Below are 25,413 nucleotides of genomic sequence, written 5' to 3' on the forward strand. Positions count from 1 at the left end.
TCTCACAAAGGACCTTTTGCACGGTTTTCCCTGCTGCCTCCAAACCAGCTGCTCGTGCTGTTGTATCCTGAGTGATGATGAGGCTCTGAAAGGGTTTTTTGGGAACAGATGGCCAGGGGAGAGCTGGGGAATGTGCCAGCAGAGGGCTGGGCGGGCTGCCAAGGCCTGCGGTGACTGAGTGCCTGGGCTTCCAGCTCGCGTGCTTTCCCTGCCCTCTGCCCTCCGTGGCGCCAGCAGGCCTTCCCAGCGAGCGCTCGGAACATCTGGAGTCTGGGGCTGCCAGGAGTGGGGGGGCCGCGGCGGCCGGGCGGGGGACCCTCTGTTCCAGCGGAGCTCCCATGGCCTCGCCACCAGGCCCGCCTCGCGGAACAGCTAATCAAAACCACAGCGCCCCGAATGGGAACCAGGCGCGCTCCCAGCTGCAGCCAGAGGCCGCCAGGCGACTTAACCCGGTGTCAGGCCTCGCTGGCGGCGGCGGCGCTGGGGGGCGGTGGGTGGGGGGTGCCAGGGGTCGGTGACAGCTCCCCCACCCCATGCCACCACCCCCACCCCCACCCCCGGCGGGCTAGTGGCTCCCTGCTGCTAAATGGAGCCTCCCTCCATGCGCTGCAGCCCTGCTGCTTACATAAGAGCGGTTGTTCGGAGGAGGCCCTGCACCCGCATTTGGTGCCCCCTGCTCCCCGGGCACAGGCCACCCTGCTGGGCAGTGTGTGAGCTGCAGGGCTGGCTGGTGTAGGCGCTGAAGAGCTCAGAGTTTGGAACCAGAGACACACAGGGGCTCAAGCAGCTCCCCCACCTCCGAGCTCCACGGCCCTGGGCAAATGACTGCCCTTCTCTGGGCCTCGGCTTCCCCTCTGTGCAATGGGAGTGGTGGTGCTAACTCATTGGGTTAGCATAAGGGACAGAGATAACGTAGGGGAGGTGCTTGGCACACAAAGGGCACTCGCTACACGGTCGGCACGATGGTTAGTGATAGTCTGTTTATTAGCATTATTACCATGTACAGCCAAATGTTGTGCATGTTCTTTGATATGAATTCATGAACTTTAAAAGCCCAAGGATTTCTGGGCCGGCTGGAGAGGGGCCAGGGGTTTGCCCTGAAGTGCTGGAGACAGTGGAGTCCCCCATTCAGAACTACTTGCCCTCCTCTTGGCCGGTCAGTCATTCATCCATTCCGGGCACTGCCCTTTCCTGAGATGTTCCTCCGGGGCTTCCCTATGAAGCTGTTACCTTGTAGCCGTAATTCATGAGATTTCCTTTCCGGCACTAAGAAAATGCCAGCCCTTTCTCATATGGGATCCTGTTTAATCCTTCCAGCAAGGTGGCAGGGAAGGTATGTAAGCTCTCACTTTACACATGAGAGAATGGGGGATCAGAGAAGTTAGGTAGCATGCCCAAGATCACACAGCTAGGGCCGGGACTCAAACCCAGGTCTCCGGCCCCAAAGCCTACACTCTGCCTACTTCGCGGTCTTGCCTTGGAGGTCTCCCTGTTGTACTTCTATGTGCCTTGAATGACAGCACCACGGAGTACTGTAGGGTTCTCTCAACTTAACCCCCACCTACAGCATCCTGGATCAAGGACCACTGAGCCTCTGCAGGGCTTTCCAGGGGGCACTTGGCTCAAAGTGCTCTGGGGGGTTCTCTGAGGGGTGGTGGGTTACAGCATCAGCTGGAGCTTCCCACATCTCTGTGACTCCCTGAGCAAGAGAGGTTGCTTCTTTCTCGCTGTCTGAGACCCCGAGCTGTCATTCATAGTGTGGTGGGGAGACGGGTGGGGTCTGTGAGTGAAGGTCTGGAGAGGAGCACTTGGAAAAAGAGAGGGGGGCGGTGAAGAGAGTGCAAGAAGAGGGAGAGCAGTGCCCCTGCCCCTCCCCCGCCTCGGGACCACCCGGGGAACATCAGAGGAAGGCAGCCCTAAGCCAACCTGAGGGCATCTGCAGCCAACGACCCCTCCAGCCCAGTCCCCGCCAGCCTTGTGGGCTAACGGTGTCAAATGCGAGAGGGGAAGCAGCAGCTGAGAGAACACTCCGTGTTAGCACAAACAGCTGGTGACAAACGTCTATGTCATTGGAATACCAGGAAAAAAGAAACTGCATCCATTTTTATGACGAGAAGAGAATCTGATGGTGGTTTCCCACCCCACCCCCCTTTTCTCCCAGCAGAGATGGACTCCACAGGCTTTCAGAACAAATGGTATTTAACTCAGTAACATGGCCCGGAGGATGTGGGAACAGGACCTCCTCTCACCACCTCGTTTCCATGCTGGAGGCAGGACAGGGAAGTGGTGGGAGCCTCAGGCCCCTCACTTACTGGCAAGTGCTTCAGGCCTCTGAGCCTCAGTTTTGCTGTTTGTGTAATGGGACAACACCATCACCCACCTTGCAGGGATGGTGGGAGGAGTCAACAGGGTGAAACATCGGAAGTACTAAGCAGCAAGCACCACACCTGGTGCGTGATCCAGGCTCTAAGAACATCAGGTGTTGGCAGTATTCTCAGGGCGCACTGCACTGGGGTCCCAACAGTCCCTGTGGGAGGCTTGCAAATCTGCGTGAAATGCCCGTGATGGGCAGAGAGGACGGGAGCGTAATGCATTCAGTCATTTAGACAAGAAAAGGGACTGGGGTGACCTCAGCCCGGAAAGTCCGACCAGAAGGGGGCTTAGAAATCACTTCTGGGGTCAACTCACTTTACAGAAGTGGAGACCGAAGCCCCAGTGGGGGTGACTATGTACGTGGCAGGTGGGGACAGAGACAGGACAGTGCCCCTCGGTGGGCACTCTGGGAACACAGGTGCTCCCAGGGGCCAAGATCCAGCCAGAGGAGGAGCTCTGGGGAACTCTGCCTTGAACACCGCGGGGCCCAGGAACAGTCCACATAAAATGCAGGTGCCACCGGGTCCTGTCCGAGGCCTGGGTTCAGCCACCCACTCAGAACACCCATGACTCCCACTGACCCTCAAAGCCAATATGCCACCTCAGTTTGTCCCCAGCACCGAAGCTACGGAAGTCTGCACCCAAGATGTCCTTCCAAAGAGGAGCCCAGCTACCCTTGGACTTGCCATCACCACGAAAAGCCTCCCCTGCCCAGAAAACAGGAGGGAAAGAGGGAAGACACAGGTCTGACGGAGCTATACCAGCCTCACGCCTCCTCTGCACCAGCCCACCCACAGGGTGAGGAGCATCCTCTGGCCTTGCAGACCCAACCTCTCTGGCTGGCACAGGCAGCGACAGTCACAGCCCTGGGGGTCACCAGTCACTGCCCAGGCCTCTGGTACAGCCCTGAGCTCAGTGCACTAGGATTCGCCTTAACTCTCCCCACCTCCAACCTGGGGCCAGCGAGCAACTTAGGGCCAGGAACTTACTGGTCATTTATCACCAGGTCTTAAACTACGCCATCAATGTTAGTATCTGCTGCTGCTGCTGTTTTTCATTATTATTATTATTATTATCACCATCATCATCATCATCGTTATTACTCAATGCCTTAAAATTGCTGGAAGGCAGTACCCAAGACTGTGGGAAATTGATCCTTTCCTATTCTGCAGGTCTGGCAATGCCCACCCGGCCCAGGTGTGGAACAGTTCTGCTGGTCTTCCTCCTCCTCCTCCTCAGAAGCTCCTAGGAGTTGCTGCTTTAAAAACAGGAGCTGCGGAAACATGGCCCAGAGCCAGGTGCTTAACATGCATTATCTCCGGCTGCAGCCGGAGTCAGAGCTGAGCTCTCCAGAGCCCTTCTCTCCTCCCACCTGTCTCTCTGCTGGGCGGCCTCCTACAGGCCTCTCTGCGCGACCGGGGCTTCGCAACAGGCCCTGAACCCCCAAAGTCACGTCCTGTGAGGCCTAGAGATGGCAGACTCACCAGTCAAAGGATGTGGGTCCCCACCCCCTGGAAAGAAGGGCTGAGATGGGCAAAAGAATAAGTCAAGTTCACTTTAAATCCCATTCTTAAGACAGGTCTGGGGGGACAGGGCAGTTCATCAGGGGACACTGAGGACAATCTCTCAAGGAGGTGTCCTGGAGAAAGGTTGCCCAGCCTCTGGGGTACATGAATGGTGAGGGAGCCACCCCCAAGGGGGAGAGCTCAGCACCATCAATGACATTGGTGACAATCACTCATGGAGGACTTCTTCCAGCTGGTCACTTACATCGGCACGTTTTCTAGTTTCTTCCTCTCGTTGCTTTCTATGTCCCTCATCAGAATGGAAGCCTGACTCGCTCTCATCCCCACAACTTCAGGCTGCCCTCAGTGGCTGCAGGGGAGGGGAACAGGGGCTTGATCTGAGCCCCACGTCCACACGCTCCATCTACAGGGACTATGGGGAGTCAAGCCCAGCCCACCAGAAACACCCATCGCGGCGCCCATGTGCACAGGACTGCATTCCCCGGTGTGGAACTCACTGCAGGGGCTTCATAAACACTGAATGAATGAATGAATGAATGAATGAATAGTGTGTTTCCAGGGACATCAGCTCCCTTGGTTCTGGTTAACAAAGCAGTGGCCCACCCCAGCCATTCATGGCCACAAGGCGGGTCACTAAAGACCATCCCTGAGGCCACCTTGAAACTTACCCACCTGTCTGGTGACAGAAAGGCAGGAAGGCACACACGGCCGGAGTGAGGTGGTCCTGTGATCCACCAGGGCAGTTGCAGGGTCTCAGATGTCCCAGCAATGCCAGGACCCTGTCCTGTCCCTCCTTCTAAGTCCCCCAGACACGGTGCTCAAGAGATGGCAGCCTCAGGACAGCCCACCTGGCAGGACACAGGGGTCCCCTTGTCCTTCAGAGGTGAGGCAAGACCTCTGCTTGGAGTCAGACTGGAAAAGGATTTGGAAATCATGGATGTTTCCACCATCTCCACTTACTGATGAGAAAACTGAGGCAAGAAGAGGTTAAGAAATGGGTCCAAAATGACACAGCTGGTAGGCGGTGAGCCAGGCGTTGAACTCAGGGCTGTTTGATGCTCTTATCCACAATCTGCCACCTCAGTCTCCCAATGTGAACAATGGGGAGGCTGGACCAGATAGTCTCTAAGGGGTCTCAAATATAAGGTGATTTCAGGGGAAGCCAGAAGGTCATCTCTGCGGGGCATCATCACCCCCGCACCCTTATCCCCTCACTTCCCAAGTGTGTAGCTTCCTCCCCAGCCCAGGACACTCTGCTCCAGTCAAAGAACAGGGAAGGAGAGGTCCCCTGCGCTCCTGCCTTTGATGGGTGGGGGAGGACATGGGGAGAGGGGGAGCGAGGGGCAGAGATGGGAAAGTGGTGCCTGGCCACCCTGCCCATCCACACCTCCACCCACCCAAATGCCAGGGGAAGTTCATGGAGAGTTTACAACCCTCCTTTGTCACAGAGAGCGGCATGGAGCCATCAATCACACCCTTAATTTACCCGCGTCACTTTCCAGAGGAAAGCCGCCCCAGGAGCAGCCAGTCGCGCTTCCTCTCTCACCCACTTGACGAAGATTTCATCTAATTGGTCCATGTTAAATCACTCCCAGGATTGCGATGGGCCATCACCCCACTGCACTGGCTGGCGGTGGGGACAAGCCAGGGGCCCTCCTTGCTGTGGGCAGGACAGTTCACTGAGGGCCTTTCTGGCTTGAAGCCTCTTGAAGGGGCCTCTGGGAAACCTGGAGAACCTGGAGAGGGGCCTCCTTGGAGCGGGGCTGGGGGAGGAATGTCAGAGATGGAGGAGGGTCCAGCCAGGATGGAAGGGAAGAACAGATGGAGGGTGCCAGAGTCACCTGGCTCCCCCCACCCTCCCCATCCCTGGATGCCCTGGGGAGTCAGGCATCTTTCACCACCTCCATCCTCCTTATGGACACAGACTGGGCCCCCCCCCTCTGTCTCTCTCCCTCTAGCCTCAGGGCCTCGGAGACCCAGACGGCTGCCATAAGCCTTGCTCTGCACTGCCTGGCAATGACCCCCAACTGGAAATGCTGGAAGCACAGGCCATCTGGGAACCACAGCTGTGCTCCCCCCTTTCCTCCCACACACATTTCTCCAAGCACAGTAGGCTTTGTACACACTGTTCCCTCTGCCTTGGATGCTGTTCCTGCCTCATCTGCCTGATGACCTCTTGGTGGTCCTGCTGATCCCAACTCAAACACCACTTAGACTAAGTTCCAAGCACCCTTGGGCAGGAGAGGTAACCTGTCCCTCCTCCGCCTGGCCTTCCACTGTCCCAGCACAGGCCTCCAGTCTCCTCGCTACACTGTCCTGCCTTTATCCATGGGCAAGAGGGTCTCTGACTGTCCTGCAAGCTGCGGGGGGCAGCTGGGACCACATGTTTATCATCTTTATACCCCTGCCCAGCAAGCTCAGCACATGGCTAGGGCTCAGCAAATCTCTTTGGAATGAATGAATGAAGATTACTTGCTTTAATGCGTGGCCAGAGGTAAGCCACAGGCCAGGACAAATTCCCAAAATACTGAAGGCTCTCCTGGGCTGTCACTTGCTCAGGGGAGCTCACCCTGATGTGACACCAATCCAGGGCTGCATGGGGAATTCGGCACCAGAAAGAGCTGCAGAGATGATTCGTCCTCCTCATCTAAGTGATGAGCAAAGCCAGGCCCAGAGGCCCTGGGCAACTGTCCCAGGGCGACTGTCCCTGGTACCCAGCGGCCCCATCACCAGCAGGAGAGTCACACATGACCCCAGGGGCCTGAGGAGACCTGGAACCTCCACAAGGCTGACCTTGATGGTCCGTTTGGAAGCCTGGGTGAGTGAGAGGCGCCCCAAGTTCCTGTCCCCACCTCCCCCGCCCTCCCCGGAGGCTGCTGCCTACATGGCCACGCTTACCTTGCGCTTCTTGGCGCGGCCCTCGGCCTGCAGGGTGCGGGTGCAGCGCTGCACGCACTCGGAGAAGCTAAGGTTGCTGTGGTCGGCGCTGTAGTCCAGGTCGGCCAGCCGCGCCAGGGACAGGATGTAGTTACAGGCGATCCTCAGGATGGCCAGCTTGGACAGCTTCTGCCCGTACGAGTAACACGGCACCTGGGGAGTGAGGAGGCGTCAGGAGGGGCTGCCGGAGTCCCTGCTGAGCACGACCCGGAAGGGCACCTTGGCCAGGAAGCTGTGAGCCACTCACAGACACTGCACTGCAGGAGAGGGGACTGCGAGGTGGCAGAGGTGGCCTGTATAATCCCGCAACCCAGATTTCATTCCCTCTTCTGGGCCACCTGCTGTCCCCACACACACATCACAGTGCGGCCACTCGCAAACCCCAGGAGGCATCCGCATTCCCACCTTGTGGGGGGCCACGCGAGGCTCTGCTCTTCCCCAAATGTCAGTGAGCACGGAGCACAGCAAGGCCCCTCCAGGACGGAGCTCCGTCCCCGACTCCCTGAGAAGGAGTCTCTCAGAGAGAACAGCTGTTTTTCAGCTCTGAGAGTCTGTTCATTCATTCAGTGACATTTGTCTCGCTGGGCCCTTGGGGTCCAACAATGAATAATAATTCGTTTCTGTCATCAGAGAACTTACACTCAAGAGGGATGCTATAACGTTATCCCAGAGTTAGGCACCCGGGACCCTGGGAACATACCAGAAGGCAAGTGTCAGTGCTTAGCCGGGAGACCCACATGTCATTGGCTTTCTCTTTTCTCGTTTACGTTCTGCCCTCTGAGCCTGGATATACAACATGTGCCTAATAAACGGAGCCCCAACCAGACTCGACACACTTAACATTCATCACCAGCTAGACCTTCACTAACTGCACAGGAATTCATACGGGGTGAAGAGACGGGGTCTCCAGCACTGCCCACCAGTGTTCCGGCGGCGTGAGCAGGAAGTTACAAAGACGGCAGCAGAGTTCTGCGCCGTAGCGTGGAGACGCCACCACAAAGCCCTTCTGACAGGTGCGGACCGAGAGAGCCCACCGCTGCTCTGACGCGTCCTTCCCTTCAGATGAGGGCCCTAAATGCAGCAACACATGAGCCTTACTTTAAAGCTCACTTTGTAGTGACATGGAATGGGAAAGAATCTAAATATACACACACATATGTATAGTCATGTGTATGTATCACTGAATCACTTTGCTGTACACTTTGCTGAAACTAACACTGTAAATCGACTACACGTCAATAAAAAATAAGAATTAAACAGTAAAAGCTCACTTTGTCCAGGATCTTCCTTCCTCTAACCTCCCCACCCAACCCTGCACCAGGGAAGTAAGGGTGCTTGCCCCTGATGATTCCCTAACAGCCCCGATCTGTCCTTAACTCCTGATTACTGTGACTCACTGAACGGTCAGTCTCCCTGGCTGCCGTCAGGGGAAGGCCTCTGTGTGCAGAGCCTAGCGCAGGCCCCGCCCACAACAGGCCTCAGAGGGGCTTGTTGAAGGAGGGAATGAATGAACAGATGAATGATCTCCCTGCATGTTCACCAGGCATCTCCAGAGTGTTTAGAACTGGATTCAGAAGCTGTTCTCTCTCTGACGATGAAGATGTAGTTATTTGGCGAAGAGTTAGTTAAGCCCGCATAACTTTTGGGCACCTGGGTTCAACTCCTGGCTCCAGCTCCTCCCAGATACAAGACCCTGGGCAAGAGACGACCTTTCTGAGCCTTAGCGTCCTCATCGCATTGTTAACAGGACTGACCTCACAGCATGGTGAGGACTAAAGGAAATGGTGTATGCACTGCGCAGAGTAAGGCCTGATATAATTCAGCAAAACTTTTCCTATGGTGGGTGTTGCAGAAGGTCTCCAAACAGGGGCTCTGGAGAGGGTGAGAAACAAGAGATCTGGCCAGAACATAGCACCTGCTCATCCCTCACCCTCTGGGGATCCAGAGACCCCAGTCCAGGCCAGAGGAAAGGTTTTCTGTCACCTTTCCATATCCTCCAGCAGCCAAGGAGTCACCCCTCACCAGGCCAGGAAACCCAAGGAGGGGCAGGGAGGTGACAGAGGGACCACCAGCTCCTAAGCATTCCCTCTTCCCCCCCAGCCCCGGCGACAGCTCCAAACCCATCCAAGAAAAGCTCAGAGAAAAATGCACTTTGCCTGTTCCCAACCAGGGTCCAGAGAATCCTGCTTTATCAGCCTGAACAAATAAACAAGATCTGTAGGACAGAAAGGTTCCCGGGAGTCCTGGGGCAGGGGCAGGGTTAGGGGGTCTCAGGGCTCAGCCCAACACCTCTGCCTCCTCTGTGCCCCAGGAGGGAGTGCCTGCCTGGTTGAGGCTCTGGACACACGGCGCGCAGCTCAGGGACACAGGCCCTAGTGTGCTGTCACCCAGAGGCCACGCTGGGAGTTACCAAGGCCTTGAGCCCTTGGCCCCTGGGCAGCTGAGCTTCCCTGCCAGTAGGGGGCAGGGATCTAGGGCAGGATCTCCACGTGGGTGTCCAGGGTCACCAGGGGACAACAGATGAGGGCAAGGCCAACCTAGGGGCTCCCGTGCCAGGTTCTGAGCCAGCTTTGTCCCAGATTTGTCACTCTGTCCCATTGCTTCTCTCAAAGTCCAGGTCTAACAAGAAAGCCATCAACTGAGTTCTGGTTGTTTACCTGGCTCTGCGACCACTATTTACAGGTAGTTTTATCCCACTGAAACCTTCTTCAAAATAAAGATTGTTACCCCACTGACATATGAGGAAACAGAGAGGTGACATATTGGGCCCCAGGTCATTCAGCCGAGACGTGGCTGGAGCCAGAAGTTTTTCTGTCTATCGCCCAAGGAAGGCAGAAGGCCACCGGGCTCTCCCAGCAACACAGGGGACACCAGGGACAAATTTTGGCCACTCACTTCTCCTCCTCTCACTCCCCGGGGGGTGTTCCACAGCTCCCCTGGCTAATTCCAGATCCTCCTGGTGCCCACGCCCCAGGATGCAGCAGCCTGGAGCCTGAGAGCCCAGCTTGGAGGCACCCTGGCCAGTGAGGGTCTAGCAACCAGTTCTGATTCTTGGAGGTCAAGGTAGGGCAGAACAAGCTAGTCTGAATCCCAAGGACTTAACAGTGGTGTGATTTTGGACAGGCACCTTCACCCCTCTGAGCCTTAGTTTTCTCATCTGGAGAGTGGGGATAACGCGTGTGTACCCTCCATGACTGCTGGGAACAGATCACCCCTTGCTGTTTCTCGTGACCTACTAAGGCCAGGCAGAGGACTGGGTGTTTTGAGTACATTTCACCTCTAAACAGCCCCATGAGGTAGAAATGAAGACTTTAGAGAGAAGCATTTGATGCCTGGGGGCATGAGAACTTCCTGTATCTCTCAGATGATGAGCGATGAGCTGGGTTTTGAACTCACACCTTAGCTGGGCTCTTTCCAATCAGCCAGAAGCAACCTCTTGGGGCGTGGGTGAGCATCTATAGCCCAAGGTGGGGAGGTGGGCAGCCCACCCTTCTGAGCTGGGGATGGAGAGTGCTGGACTCCAAGGGACCCAGGCCTTTGTGTGTTACCTCTCTGAGCATCCACAGCGAGCCACCAGAGCCCAGCCCCCCCCACTGCCTACAGAGGACCCCCCAGCAGTCGTCTGCTCGGCCTGGTCAGAGGACACAGGCCAAAGGAGGTGGCAGGCTTGCTTGGCTCCAACTCCTGACAGGCAGCCCAACTTCCAGGAAAGTAAAAGGACCTGCCTCGTGCTCACCCCTCAAGAACTGTTAAGCTTCTGGGAAACAGGCATGGGGATTTTCACAGACCCCTATGTCCCTAAAAGATTCCATCCCACTTACCCCAAGCTGGACCCTCCTCTGGCTCCAGAAAGCAGAAGAGAAAGAGCCTGGGATCCTGAGGACCACGCTCCAGTCCTGGCCGTCCATGTGATCTCAGGCAGGTCCACAACTTTAGGGGACCTCTTTACTTACCAACAAAACGGGCATCAGAATACCTGTTACCGCAGAATGAAATCGTGGGCAGATGTAGGAGATGCTACAGAGAAGCAAAGCCAGGACCCGACCAGCCAGCGCAGGGGAGGCCTCGAAGACCTCCACCCCCCGTCTCTGTGCCAACACCTACCTACCCTTGGACCCCGCTCAAGACGCCCTCCTGCCAGCCCACCAAGATTCCTGGACCCACTGAGCTCCGACATCACTGCATCCTCACTCGATTCCGCTTGAAATCCAGCGAGTGCTGCCTCCCTGCGGCAAAGCCACTTCACAGAGCTGGTCAAGGTTCTTGTCAAGTTCCATTTAGACAAAGTCCCCACCAGCTACACAGCAATGAGGCTGGACCCAGAGAACCCAGGTCTGAGCAGTTCAGAGCCATGGCCCCGGGGCGAGATGGGACAAATCCTGGCCACTTGCTCTGCCTCCCTGTAAGCGTCCTTGCCTGTGAAACAGGGAGGCAGCCCTACAGAAATGCAGACAACAGGCCCAGTAAGGCACGTGGCCCAGCGCAGTGAGTCTCCACCAACAGCTGCCCTGGTGACTGTGGGCACAAGGCAGCAGAAGAGAGACCTCCGTCACCCCCTCCTGTCTGGAGGCAAGCAGACCTGTCCCTCATTCCCTGAGGAGGGGTACACAGGCTGCGTGGAGGCTCTGGCCCCTGGCATCCTCTGGGGTCTGAGATTGAGGGAGGTGCTGGGCTGGGGGTGCCATCTTCATGCCCCCTCCTGGGCCACCCTGAGTCCACTATGGAAGAGTCCTTGGGACACTCCAGGGGAAGCAGAGGAGGGGCCCATGGGCTGGGTACCGCCTTAATGAAGAAGCACCTCGGCGGGTCCTGAGGGCTCCTCCCTGCTGCCTCGGGCCTCCGCCTGGCTAGGCTGCCATCCCTCCATTCACACTTCTAAGGAAGAGAGGAAATCTGCACGCACACCAGACGCCCCAAGGGTGAGCACGGCCTGTGAGCCAGAGGGTTCTGCCAAGAGGCCGAGGCCCGCAGCTCTGGCCCCTCCCCTCCCCCCCCCCAGCAAGGCCAGGCTTTCCCTTGGACCCCCTCCCACCTGGCGCGGAGCAGCCCCGCACATGGGCCAGGCCCAGCTGTGCACACATGGCCTTCACATGAGGCGACAGGGAGGGCCCCACGCAGCTGGGCTGGTGGCATGTGCTGCGGCCTGACCATCTGCCCTGCACACCCACCACCCGGGGCCTGGCTGACACACACACCCCAGACCAGAGGGCCTCTCTCTCCCCAGTTTGCGCTTCCATGGCCAGGGAGCCCCCCCACCCCCGTTCCCCTCCTGGTTAAGAGCATGGTGGGCTGGATGACACAGGAGGCTGTGTGGCTTCCCTGGGCCTAGGAGCCGGGGCGCTGGAGCGACTCGCTGACTCTGACTCGAATCCGGGCTCTGCAATGACAGCGGCACACATCTATGGCAGGCTGCGACCACACCAGGCCCGGGGAGCACCCGCACCCCGGAGCCTGGGGAGTGAGTGGCCAGGGAGGCGTGCAGCGCGAAACCCGCGAGGCCACATGCGGCAGAGAAAGGCTGTGAGACTGCCACCGACTTACATGAGTCTCTGAAGCTCAGTCTCACCATCTGTGAAACTGGGGGTGGGGCTGGGGTGGGGGCTGGAAACACCTATTTCGTTAAATGAACTAATACACATAACACACTCAGCACAGGCCCAGCACAAAGCAAGTCTCCGATAAATGGTAATTTCTATAATCGTTATTTAAATGGTTATGGAATTCTTATTTACACATCTGTCAAGGCCTTTGCCCAGCACTGAGGGCTCTGTAGATGCTCAAAAAATGTTCATTCCTCCCACGGCCCCCATTCCTTTTTTCATTCGCTCTTTGCAAAAAAGCTGTGTATGAGGCCCAGCATTGTCACCATTTTCCAGCTTTAGCAGCTAAGGCTCAGAGAGGGAAAGTGACTTGTCCAGGGTCACACAGAAAGCATACAAAAGAGGCATGACTCAAACTCCAACCTCTGGACTCCCCACCCAGTGCTCTTTTCATGGTACCAGGAAGCTGCTTAGGGAAACCAAGCCCCAGAGCAGAGCTACAACTGCAGAACTGACCTCATTGGTGCAATGGCCAAGGCCTCATTTCAGACAGAACCATCGTCCTTCCTTCCCTCCTTTCCCAGGGCCCATTTCAAACGGTCAAGCCTGAGCCTAGATCCAGAGCCACAGCCAGTCTGGATAGGGACACACACACACGTACGTGCGTGTGTGTATGTGCATATGCACATGTGTGTGCCTTCTACATGCCCAGAGGAGGAGGGAGTGCGTCGGAGACATAGGACTTTCCCCATTGGATGGGGACTGTGTGATGGGGACATAGTGAGTATGGCCTCAGCCCAGGCTCTGGGACCAGAAGTGTCCCCGCTGTATTTCTTTCCTCCCAGACAACAGACAGGTGCCCACGAGCAGCGTTTACGGGGAAGGGACAGATGGTTTGGGCATGGGGGGAACAGCCAGTAACAGGTGCTTCTTGCACTTGTGTGTGCTCCTGGGCACGTGTACTGATCGTGTGTATACAGACAATTGTGTGTACCTGCGTGTGTGCGTACACTCTGAATTTGTCCCTCTTACACAGAACTTCCCCACAAGAAGGGTAGAAGTGAAAGGAAACCAGGATTTACAGTCTCATCTCAGAGCGAGCCATATGCATGCCCAGCTTCCAACTATTAATGGCACTACAAGTCGGGGTGGGGAGCTCGCAGTGCGAATACAGATGACACTGTGAGAAGCACTGGCATTCGAGAAACTTCTGTCATCTTCCCTAACCCACCAGGTGATCTTGGAAGAGTCTCCTTCCTTCTTTCTTCATGTCTCAGTTTTCCATTCCATTAAGTGGGCTAATTCAACTGACAGGGATGTTAAGATCAAACAAAATGGAATTTATTATTGAAAGAAGTTGAAGCCACTGGACAAATGAGATGTAGCTGAGCACACAGAGCTCATGAACATTTTCTCAGAACTAAAAGAGGCAGCCAGAGGAGTAAAAAGGACCCTGAAGCAGCAGCCAAAGGACCTAGGTGTCAGCCCTACCGTGCTACTCCCCACCTGTGATGCTCTGGGCACTGCCCCGATCTGAGAGGGGTTTCCCTAGCTGCAAGGTGAGCTGGTGGACAGGCATCTCTCTGCCATCTGATCCTTCCATCCTGGGGGCGGGAGAGGTGGCAGGATGCCCTACTAGCTGCCACTGTCCCCAGGCATTCAAACACAGAGCCACTGCCTGAGGGTGAGACTGAATTCTCCACTGAGCTCACTGTCCAGAATCCCAACATAGGGTCAGTAACAGCTATCTAACCCCTCCAGTTCACTCCATCTCACTGACCCAAACCCAAGTGAGACACTTTGGCTCCAAAGTCATAGAGCCTCTTTTCCCCAGGAGTTCAATTCCCCTCCCATGGATGGACACAGGCACCTTGCCTGCCCTACCCACAAGAGGAAGAGGAGAGTGTGCTCCAGATAGAAGATGATGATTTCTGAAACCTTTGCGGATGGCTAAAACACAGAGAGGGTAAGCAACTTTCCTGGAGTCACACAGGAAGTCAGCTACAGCGCAAGCAAAAATCTTGCCCATTCAAACCAGTCACATCCACCCTCAAACCCCTCCTTGTGCCCTGGGGTGGGGGGCACTTACCATTCTCTTCTGAGATCTCTCTTTGCTCTAAGAAAATGAGCAGCCTAGAACCCCAGGGCAGTCTCAGTTTCGGCCGAAGTGGAACTGTAAAACTGCCGCTCCCCACTTTAGGTATTTCTTGGACAAGTATTTTTCCCCGTCCCCTCCCCCCACGCCATCCCCAGAAGACAGTGTCTGGTGAGGACAGCCCCAGCCCGTTCCAAACTAAAAAGCCCTAACCCACCCCAGAACTAGTTTCTGAAGATCCTCCAAACAACCAGTCCCCTCAGCAGCCCTTCCTGCTTCGGCACGGGGTGAAAGGCAGCAGCGGCGGGGATCTCCTAGGAAGGGCTCTCTCCAGCCAATTCCGGAGGCCGCCCCGCGGTGGGGGGGGCGCAGGCTTGTAGCCCCGATTCTTAAGGACACGAGGGGCAAGGGGTGAAGAGCTTAGAAGCAATCTGAATGCAGGGGCATCCCTGCTGGGGGGTGGGGGCTGAATGGGGAGTGGTGACAGACTTCCCCCGGAACGCGGGACCCATATATTCTGGCAAAACCAGGACCGCCCCTCCACAGCATTCGGGGCCTCCGAGACCACGCCAAATTGCCGGAAGGGGAAGGGTCTTCCCCCACTTCCCCGCCAGAGACAGATTCCCACATTCCCCCTCTCCATTCCCCACCGCGCCCAAGGGACTCCGGGAGACAAATATTGTCTGCCATAAAAGTGAACTATGAGGGCTGAAGTCAGACGCGCAGACAGGGTCACCCCGGGGGGATGGGGGTGGCTGTAACCAGGGCGTGCCCGTGCCAGAGATCTCGAACCTTCATCACCGCTTTGCAAACTAAGATCTGTACCAACGCTGTGGCAAAGGTCACTGCTCCAGGGGGACCCAAACCTGTCTGGGCCTTGGGGCCAACAAGTCGGGGACAACTTGTCTCTTACCCCTATCCTCATCCTCCCTAAAATGCCCCCTCCACTCACCCACCCGCTCCCGCAGTCATCCCCGGGCGCAGTGAGAGTGTGCGGCTGGGAGCTGGTACCTGCTTCCTGAGCGCCTCGAAGGCTGCGCTGATGGTGTGTACCCGCGTCCGCTCCCTGGCGTTCGCCAGGAGCCTCCGGGTCTGCTGCAGGGCTTTGATCTCCGAGGAGGCGGCGGTAGCTTCTCCTGGCCGTTTCCTAGGCGACGCGGAGGAATCCGGGTGGTTATTGTAAATTACGTGTGAAATTGACGAGTAAGAACTTTCCCCAGGGCGCGTGGGGGGCGCGGGGCGCACTGAGGACTCCGGGGGCGCAGGGGGCGCCGATGGCGCGGGGCGTGCAGGCGGTGCACACAGCAAGATGCGGGGACGCAGGCCAGGCTCCCGAAAAGGCTGTGCCTCAGGACCCCCAGGTACCTGGCCCTGGGGCGCTGAAGGCGGCGGCGGTGGCGGCGGCGGCGTGGGGAGTCCCGGCCCCACTGCGCCCAGGGCGAAGCCGCGTTTCCGCGCGTCCAAGACCTCCGGCGCCCGGGCGCCCCCGCGCTCCCCGGCGGTGTCCGCGCCCCCACCTGAGGGAACGGCCGGCGCCACCCGGGCTGGTACTGGGGCCGGGACCGGCTGCAGCCGCTGGGTCCTGTCCCGCAGCCCGTTGGTGGCGGTGGCGCCGTGCTCGGGCGCTTCCAAGTCCAATCGGAAAGTTTTATAGCCGTTCGCGCGCCGCGCCGGCTCCTTGCCTTTCCGCTTGAGCTTCTTGAGGCCGTTCAGCTCCTTCACACACACGGTCTTCCACGGCCCGTCCTCGAGAACCGGGATGTGCTTCATGGCGCGGGCAGCGCGCGAGGCAGGGGCGTGGGGCTCCCCGGGACGCGCGCCCGCCGCGCTCGCTCTGCACGCTGCGCGCCGGCTCTGCCCGGGCGGCCGCCGCGCTCAGCGCCTCGGAGTCTCCAGCTCTCCCCCTGCTCGCTCCCTCCCTCCCTCCCTCCCTTTCTCCCCCACGCCCGGGGCAGCTGCGCCGCCGGCTCCGCGAAGCCGCCGGGCTGTCCTCTCCCGGAGCGCTCAGAGTGTCATCTGAAGTCGCTGCCGCCTTGCCAGCATTTCTGGAGAACGCCCGCTGCGCTCCATCTGTGTTTGTTTAGCCTCAGTTTACACAGAAGCCCAGTTCGCGAGATCAGTCAGCGCCGCCGCCCGGAGAGGAGGCAGCTCCCGCCGCCGCCGCCTCCCCAGCCCCGGCCGCCCGAGCCGCGAGCGCCTTTAAAGAAACAGGAAGCATTTTTCAAAACAGCTGGGCTGCCGGCCGCCTCCTTTGTCCGCGTCCTCTCTACCTCCCCCTACCCCCATCCCTTCTGCCCAGAACCTGCCTCCTCTGGCTCTCCCTCCACGCCCCCTCCTCAAGTCCAGGGCGCTCCTCTTTTCCCAGAGGACAGTCTGCTCCCGGCACGTGGCTTCTGGGCCCTTCGGCTCTTCCCCAGATCAGAGCTGGGCCTTCTCTACCCGGCCTTGCTGACCTCTCGGTGCCGCAGCGTCCACCTTCCGCACCCAGCACCTCCAGGTCCACCCCTCCACTCCAGCTTGACAACTGAGAAAGAAACAGAACGGCGACTTCTCCTGGGGGGGTCGATGAGGGAAGGGAAAGGCTCTGGGATTGCCTGAGACCCTCACTCCCCGCGTCCCGCAGCCCCATCCTCTCTGTCACTTGCTGAGGCAGGGAGGCCAGGGGCAGAAGGCAAGCGACAGGGACACTGAGGCCCTGAAAGGGAATGTGTTTTCCGGCTGTCACGCACGAGTTAAAGAGGCCGAGCAGAGTGGAAGTCGCCTCTGTGCGACTCTGAAGTCACCTCACCCCAGGCTGCCGGCTAAGCGTGGATTTACTCATCTATGAAATGAGAAATTCGGAGAACATCGATGCCTAAGTCACAGTGTTGCTGTGAGGAGTTAAGCCCCAGGCACGTAGGAGGCTCTCATCAAATGGTAGTTTGGTTATTATTACTGTTAATAATAGAGGCGGAAGAGTGCCTGGAGGCAGATATTCTGGGTTCACATGTCAGCTCTGCCACTTACAAACTCAGTGATGTTGGGCAAGTCACTGAACCTTTCTGTGCCTCCATTTCCTCATCTGTAAAATGGAAGTAATAATTGTGCCTTCCTCCCTCTGTGTCGTGAGGACTAATTGAACATATATATGTGAAGCGTTCAGAGCAGCCTGGTACAGAGGGAGAGCTTTGCAGGTGCTCATTGTCATTGGCAGGGGACAGAGGTCAACTCCCCAGACCCCTGGTCCTCAATGCCATCCCACTGGAGATTCTGGAAAGAAAAGATCAAACCAGCGGGCCCTTGCCCTCGTCTGTCTCCCGCCTGTCTCCCCGCGGCTTCCCTGAACATGAGCACATGGCTTCACTCTTCACAGGTCCTTTTTTGTGACAGTTTCTCCTTAAGACGATGGTAGGTGCTTAAAGCAGTTTGGGAGGAGAAAATGGACCCTTGACTCTGGCCTTGGGCCCTGGCCTCTGTAGCCACTGGGATCTTCATCTTTTTGGTTTCAGTCCTTCACTCCCGCCCCCAGACCCACCAGACCTGATGGGGGTTTTCTTGTGAAAATTCAGGGCTTATTCTCAGTCTGGAGTCCCCTCTGTCCTCTGGGGAGAATGCCCTGGGGGTGAGAAAGGGCAGATGGCGCTGTGGTCTGTGACATACAGGGCCCCCTGGGAGGTAGGATAGGAGTCTAAGCAGAAGATTGAGGGGCAAGAGCATAGATTGTGCTAGACTTTTCAACTATCGAGCCCCATGACCGTAAGCAAGATAGCTCATCCCACTGGGGTTCTGAATCTGTCCTTGAGAATGATATTTCTGTCCAGCCAAACTCTCAAGGTAGCTGGGGAAGTAAAAGAGACCACAGATGTAAAAGGACTTTGACATAAGGCTTCAAAGACACATTCACACGTTCACATTCACACAGGGACAGATACACAGAAATATGCAGTTTTCCGATGGCCGTAAATGCAAAATCTCATGTTTTCCACCGAGATGGGTCCCAGCATCATAAAAGTGAGGGGCCCCCTTCCCTGGACACCCAGCATCTTCCCAGACCTTCTCTCTCTCCTGAAAACCAAGGGTGTGCCCCAGAGAGAAGACCCCCCCCTTTCCTGCTGTTTCCTCCACCAGCCCAGGACCCTCTGCAGAGCACGCTCTTCTCACCCTTTGATGGCTGGCTCTTTGGCTGATCATCACAGCCCCCATCCCTCTTGCTGGCCTTTGGATGGTCTCACTCACAACTATTGCTGCCACTTGTCCTCCACTGGGTCCTGTCTGAACCCCTGGGTTTGTGAGCTCCTGAAAAGCCACAGTTTCCTTCCTCCCTGTCTCCAAGAGTCAGTGGCCAGGAAACCTTTGCTGAAACACTCATGCCCTCTACATTCTCCAGATCCCAAGCAGGGGCTGAGACCCCAGCTTGCTCACTCCTCATTGATCTAGCCAGTCAGCAGATCTAGGTACTGAAGCCAAGCTCCCCTTTCCAGAGCTGCTATGGTACTCCCTGCGCCTCAGTTTCCTCCTCCGCAAAATGGAGATCATAACATTGTGCCTCATAGGGCTGGCATGAGGATTAAGTGAGGCTGCATGTGCAGAACTGAGCATGGTGCATAAAGCCGAGTGAATGGTGGCCTTAAGCATCCTGGGTTAATGCAGCTGCCCTCGCTTCTTGCATCCCAGCATCTGCCCCCAGGCTCAGGCTACACTTGCAGCCTGGGGTGTCCATGGCTAGATGGGGCATGTGGAAGTCTGGCAAGACTGAAAATTGTCCCTGAAGAGGCCAGGCTGTGCTCCAGGAAAATCACGTGTTTTGGTTGAGTATCCAGGGCTCTGCTCATGCTGATCCTGAGCCCATCACCAATTCTCCCAAAAAGAGGAGAAGGTCACTGAGATCCCATGGGGTGGAAGGAGGAAATAGGAGTGGACAGGAGTGGTCAGCTGTGCTGGGTGGAGGTAGAGTGGGACTCAGACCCAGCTCCTGTCTCCCAGGACACACTCCCTCCCCCCTCACTATGCTGCCTCTCCTGCGGGACCTAGGGGTTGGCATCAAGCTAGCCTAGGAGGCTTACCAGCTGTGTGGCCTTGAGCAACCCTTTCACCTCTCTGAGCTGCAGTTTGTTTTCCGTGCGTTATCCCCTTAGTCGTTAAGACTGAATGCCGTGTATCAGAACAGGAGGCAAACAGGAGGGCCCAAGTGATGTGAGGGGTCCCTGTTTTTGCGAATCCCAGTCCACCAGGTGGCAGACCTTCAAAGACCAAGCTAACTGCCCATGCCCCCCCCCCCCCCCGCCCCAGCCTAAGGGCAAACCTGCCACCCAGGTCCCTTCCCTGAGCCTCTGGGAGAAGTGGAGACAGACTAGCCTGCCGGCGCCCCCTGGTGGTAGGACACTGTCTGGACTACACACAACATAGCCCTCTCCCCACAAGGATTTAGAGCCGAGTGGTGGTCCTCTGATGACAGTGATATGGATTTTGTGAATTCATAGAATTGCCAAGATAAAAAGGCTTTAGAGGCTCCAGGTGGTCTCACTTCCTGCTTGGAATGAAAACCTACGCCCAACATTAAAAATATCCCCCACTGAATCGAGTGTTTTGAGGTTACTCTGGGCTAGCCTGATAGTGCCACTGGGAGGTTCCACATCCCCTGGATGGCTGGTCCAGGGAATAGGGACAAAGCTAGAAAGGGAAGTGAAGACAAGAAAGGCTTAGGCCACTAGGAACAAACGCTAGAAAGCCAGGCAGCAATAATCACTACCACACGGGAAGTGAAATCAGGCTCTATTTCACTAAGTCCTTATAATGACCAAGGGAAATAAGCCCATTCTACAGATAAGGAAACTGAGGCTCTTAGATTAAAAAAAAAACTTACCAACAGACAGGAAGTAACAGAAGTGAGATTTGAACCCAGGTCAACTGACTCAAAAACTCAAGCTTTGAACCATTGTGCTTTGCTGCCTCCAGAGATGTCAATGACTAGCAACTGGGGAGGTAAGTAACTGGGCCACCTATGGGCCTGGCTTTTCTAGTAACCTGGCTGTCCCTGCATGTGCCACCAACCTCCCTTGGACCAGCTAGGGCCGCTCCAGCTCCTTCCAGGTCAGGGTCAGGGTCAGGTGGCAGGGCACTGCCTCTGGGTATGTGATGGCCTCAGGCATGTGGACCCCAGATCTCATCCAGACACTGGTGCCCTCCTGGCATTGCTGGGTAGAATCTTCCCAGCAATTCCTGAGTGTGTATGTGCCACCCATGGGTAAGAGCAGGGTGTCTCTGCAGTGACTGCTGTCTTCTTGGCCAAATGGGATGGACCCTTGGATACCTGTTACATGGAACTCTACATTCCTGACTCTGGAGTCCCTGTTTCTGGCTGTTCAGATTGTTCCAAAGTGGGTGTGTCATCCATTCGAGAAAGGGAGAAAGAATGGCAGTTAGTCTGCCAGGAGGAAACAGAACGCCTGTGATCAGGGCCTTCTGGAGTTGTGCTCATACCCACCCCGATAGGAACACCCAGGGGAGTGAGCAGAAAGTAGCACACAGCCAGCCTGGTGGCCCCGAAAGCCCCTCCCTACCCTTCAGTCAGTGTCCGCACAGCCACCATTAACCAGCAGGTTGCTGGATCCAGAGCAATGAGACATGCAGGCAGGGAGCTCTTCCGGACTCACTCTCCAGCCTTCCTTCTGCCTCCCTCTGTCCAAGTGACCATCTCGACTATGGAAAATTAAGAAAGCCTTCAGGGCTGGGACAGGGGCTGGATAAGGGTGCAGCAGGAGGGAGGGAGGGAGACTTTCAGCCCTCCCTCTCTGGGACTCCCTCTGGGATGCGCCAGTGCCACCTGCTCAGCTCGGATGGAGCACATGCTCTGTGGTCAGTGGAGCAGCTTCCCCTGCAGAGGGCGTAGCCCGAGGGGCTCACCTAGTCCTGACGCCTGTGGTCGGGGAGGCAATGGGAGGGTTGGGTCGGGAGAGAAGGTGTCCCACAAGCCCCAGGGAGAGCCTGGCATGACGGACAGGCTGGTGCCAGGTTTCCACACAGTTGGCCAGACAGCCTTTGAAACACAGGACACATCATGTCATTCCTCTGCTCAGAGCCTCCCGGTGACTTCCTATTTTGCTCCGGTGTGTTAGGGGCTGCCAGCAATCCTCTCCCTCTGCAAGTCTGGACAGGTGGCGTCTGCTTCTCCGCCCCGTGAACCTGGGCTGGCCTGCGACTGCCGTGGCTCACAGGGGCCTGCGGGAGCCGAAGGGACACTGAGCTTTAAGGCGACTATCTCCTTCAGCTTCCTGCCAGTGGGAGCCCTGGGGCACCGTGTGAGAAGTCCAGGTTGCTCTGCTGGAGCGAAAGGCCCCGCAGAGAGCCCTGTGGTGCCAGACCTGTGAGTGAGGAAGGCATGTGAACAGCCAGCCCAGGGGAGCCTCCAGACGCCTCTAGCCTCTGTCTGGCTGCAACCACATGGGGGAACCTGAGGAAGAACCGCCCAGCTGAGCCCAGCCAACCCACAGAACCAACCCACAGGGAACGAGACTTGAATTGTTGTGTTAAGCCACTGCACTTTGGGGTGGTTGGTTATGCAGTAACAGAGAACTGGAGCATTAGCGCAGGAACCAAGGCTGACATCTGGTCCCCCATTTCCTCTCTGACCTCATCCCTTCCATCCTCCCACCACTCGGTTTCTTGCTACTCCTTGAACTTACCCAGCAAGCTCCCTTCTGCCTCAGGGCCTTTGCCCTGGCTGTTCCCTTGGCCTGGAATGCTCTCCCCCCAGGTAGCCTGGTGGCTCACACCCTTACCCTCTCCTGGTGTTTTGATGTCACCTTCTCAGTAAGGCTGTCCCTAGGCACCTCATATAAAGTTTGTACCCTTCCCCTTCAGTATCTACCTCTTCCTGGCTTTAATTTTTCAAGCACTTAACCATCACCAGACACATTATATAGGGTTTTCATTTATTTTTCCTCCACCACTAGAATGTCAGCTCCATGGGGGCAGAAAATTTTGCCTGCCTTGTTCACTGCTGTGTCCCAGCATCTAGAACAATCCTGGTACACAGCAGACACTCAAATATTTACTGGATGAACGAAGGCCCACTGCTCAGTTCAGACCAGGTCTTACTCAGATATTCAACCAGCTGCTTTGACAGAAGAAATCAGTGTGTCCAGAGACAGAGCTGATCACGTCCCAGGAATAGCTGCTCTGACCACCGGGCACCAGCAGTTGTGTCGAATTCACCCTCTCTTCTCTGGCTTTGGGTCTCCCAGCCTAATAAACTAAGTGGGGGACGATGGGTGCAAATCAACAGTCATTCATTCATTCATTTGACAGATGAAGCCAGGCTGCAGGACGGGGCTGGAACAGGCTGGAAGGATGGTGGGATTTGGCCAGGCAGATCACCTCCCTGACAACTGCCACGGCTGGCTCCCTTGCCCCCTCCAAACCTCCTCACTAAGGCCTCCCCTCACCACCCACTTACAGGTGGAACCGCCAGCCCCTTTCTCCTTGTCACACCCTCTATGGTCGACTAACGCTTCATGTCTAAGGTCCGTGTTCTCACCCAAAAGAGACAGGAAGTGGCAGGCAGGAGAGGCACCTGCTCGCTTACAAAGCTTAGCGAAGGTTCTTCCCATGAGCAGGTAAGACGGCAGAGGAGAGAGGGGATGGTCACAGGGCACCGCCCTGACTGTCAGGAAGTCACCAGGAAGTGAGGGGATGTCTGAGCCTCAAGGAGATTCACCCAAGGAAGCTACACTGCAAGCCAGGCTGTGCTGGGCAAGCTCACCCCCTAAAAGAACACGAGGGCTGCCCGAAGCAGCTAAGAGTCCAGGCTGTTTGCCTCCTCCGACCAGCCTCTGACTTGGCCCTGCCTTCTTTGGTCCTCTTCCCTCTCCCGGCATCACACTGTCCCCCAGATGGCCTCTGATGCAGAAGGCCCAGGGTCTTCTGTGGCATCTGCTCTGCTCCTCTCCAATGCCCTATGGGCTGTTTCAGCAAAATAACATTATCCGTCATGATAATTTCATGTTCTTAATATGAATTTTATCACCTTTTCCATTTTTCTTGTTAATTTATTAATTTCTGCTTATAATTGTATAAGAATTAAAAGCATAAAGCAGAAGAGCATAACTGTGTCCTCGGGCTCTGTGACAACGTGTCACCCTTTGAGACAGGAGCACACATTACCCAGGTTGGAGAAGCTCTGGGCTGGACGCTCTCGGAGTTTTCTTGCAGCTTTGATTTGCTGGTCTCGGAGACAAGAGATGTATTCTGTCCCCAGGACCAGGACCCTTCCCTTGGGCACCTGCTTCCCCTGTCTCCTGCCCTCAGCAAGCCTCAGTTTCTTCACCTATAAAATGGGAAGAGTGAGGATGTGATAGCGCCCACCTGCCCCGGGATCTGAGCATCTTAGCATGTGTCTTAAGCCTCCTCAAGCCCCAGAGCACAGTAGGGGGAAGGGAAACCTACACTCATAAGAAAGTTAGCTCTCCTGCAGCCCTAACCCCTGTTGCAGGCAAGGAAAGCTCTGTCACGGCCATCAAGCCCACTGGAACACCGAAGCTGGATCAGCCAGGGGGCGGCCAGGGAGCGAGCCAGCAGCCCATTAGTGCTTTGCTCATCAGGACCTGGTTGTCAACAGCCTAACAAGACCTGGCTTAAACCAGTGATCTCCTGGGAGCTGTTACCAGAGTGTGATAACTCCTTCTTCTTTTTCTTCTTCTTCTTCTTCTTCTTTTTTTTTTTTTTCCAAGGCAAACAATTTTAAATTCCCCAAGGAGCACATTCCTTCATTGTGAAGTAGTCCCTACCCATATTCCCCAATCCCTCCAAAAAGAAAGGAAACAAACAAAAAAAAAAAGGCCTGGCTGCTTCTTCTGTACAGGATCCTTGAAAAACTATTTTTACAGCTCTCTGAGAAAGTCCCCGCAGATGGCGGCAGCCGGAGAACGTGAGGGGGCAGAATGGAGCTGACGTAATGCACATTTATTAGCAGTGAGGAAAATGAAAAAGGTAGCGGCTACCCCACAGCCTAGCCCCAGGGCAGCGCCGCAGACCCGGGAAGCCCTGGGGACAGCTGTCGACCTGGTGGTCTCCAGACTGAGGCCTCAGGCACCTAATACGTTGCAATCCTAGGTCAGCACAGCTGGAGGGAGGCTTGGAGATCACCTAGGGCCCAGAGGACAGATGCCTTCTATCCTGCCTGCCAGATCTAATTGATTGGTAGGGGCTGCCTGAAGCCCTGCACTGAAAGGATTCTGAGGCTGCATCTGGGTCCCCTGGGAAAGAGTGCTGTAATCAATTGGCAATGTCTGCCATGGACAAAAGGGGAAGAAGAGCAGTATTCAGGCCATGTGTTGGCCGCTCCGGGTCTAGTCCAGCCTTCCCATTTTATTGATGGGGGAGACTAAGTCCCAAAGCCCATTGTTTGTAGGGCCTTTCCCAGCCTTCTTGGGGGGTCTGGCTGTTGTTGGTAAATGGCAGGGGGCCTCTGTGTCTCCGAGGACCAAAGATGTCAGATCCAAAGACTGCCTTTGAAAAACCAAAACGGTTATTGGGTTTGGTTAATTCAGTCAGTTGTCTGTTTCCTGGAAATAACTGGTAAAAGCAGTCATCTCATGGAATTGACAAATCAGGTCGACCAATGTAGGTGATCTGGCAGGCCTGGTTGACCCCCACGCCAGTGTTTACCTAACACTAGTGCTTAGACGGTCAGAAGGCATCGGTAGGTGAGACTAACCAACAATTTGGCCACAGGACAATAAAATCCCCAAATGACCAGCAGAGTCGTTCTAATCAGATGGAGAACCGTCCACCTGACCTCTGCCCCAACAAGCTTGGGTCTAACCATTTGACCATGACTCTACTCCCTCGCCCCCATCTTCTCCTCCCAGCCAAACCTGGCTCATCTCCATCTCCTCTCCCAAGCCCAGGAGAGACCTTGCAATGGACCCTGCTTCCTCTGGCCCAGAACCCTTCTGCAGAGGCC

At 56.3% G+C, this 25,413-nt stretch overlaps 1 protein-coding gene and 1 long non-coding RNA gene across 2 annotated transcripts in view; one reads left to right on the forward strand and one right to left on the reverse strand.

Moving 5' to 3' along the window:
- The window catches only part of ATOH8 (atonal bHLH transcription factor 8), a 31,513-nt gene extending 14,390 nt beyond the window's left edge, over positions 1 to 17,123 (reverse strand). Inside the window, exons 1-2 of the mRNA XM_032469803.1 lie at positions 15,483 to 17,123; positions 6,798 to 6,989 (exon numbers count right to left, since the gene is read on the reverse strand). Of these exons, the coding sequence (XP_032325694.1) occupies positions 6,798 to 6,989; positions 15,483 to 16,241 (951 nt within the window). The 5' untranslated portion in view covers positions 16,242 to 17,123. The remainder of the gene's footprint in view (positions 1 to 6,797; positions 6,990 to 15,482) is intronic.
- Positions 42 to 23,552, forward strand: LOC116660397. Its single transcript, XR_004315901.1, has 3 exons — positions 42 to 3,826; positions 20,406 to 20,409; positions 23,543 to 23,552. It is a non-coding gene; the product is annotated as an uncharacterized LOC116660397 (long non-coding RNA).
- The last annotated feature ends 1,861 nt before the right edge of the window (positions 23,553 to 25,413 follow it).

This window comes from Camelus ferus, chromosome 28 (genome assembly GCF_009834535.1).
Source record: "Camelus ferus isolate YT-003-E chromosome 28, BCGSAC_Cfer_1.0, whole genome shotgun sequence".
NCBI classification, from domain to species: domain Eukaryota; kingdom Metazoa; phylum Chordata; class Mammalia; order Artiodactyla; family Camelidae; genus Camelus; species Camelus ferus.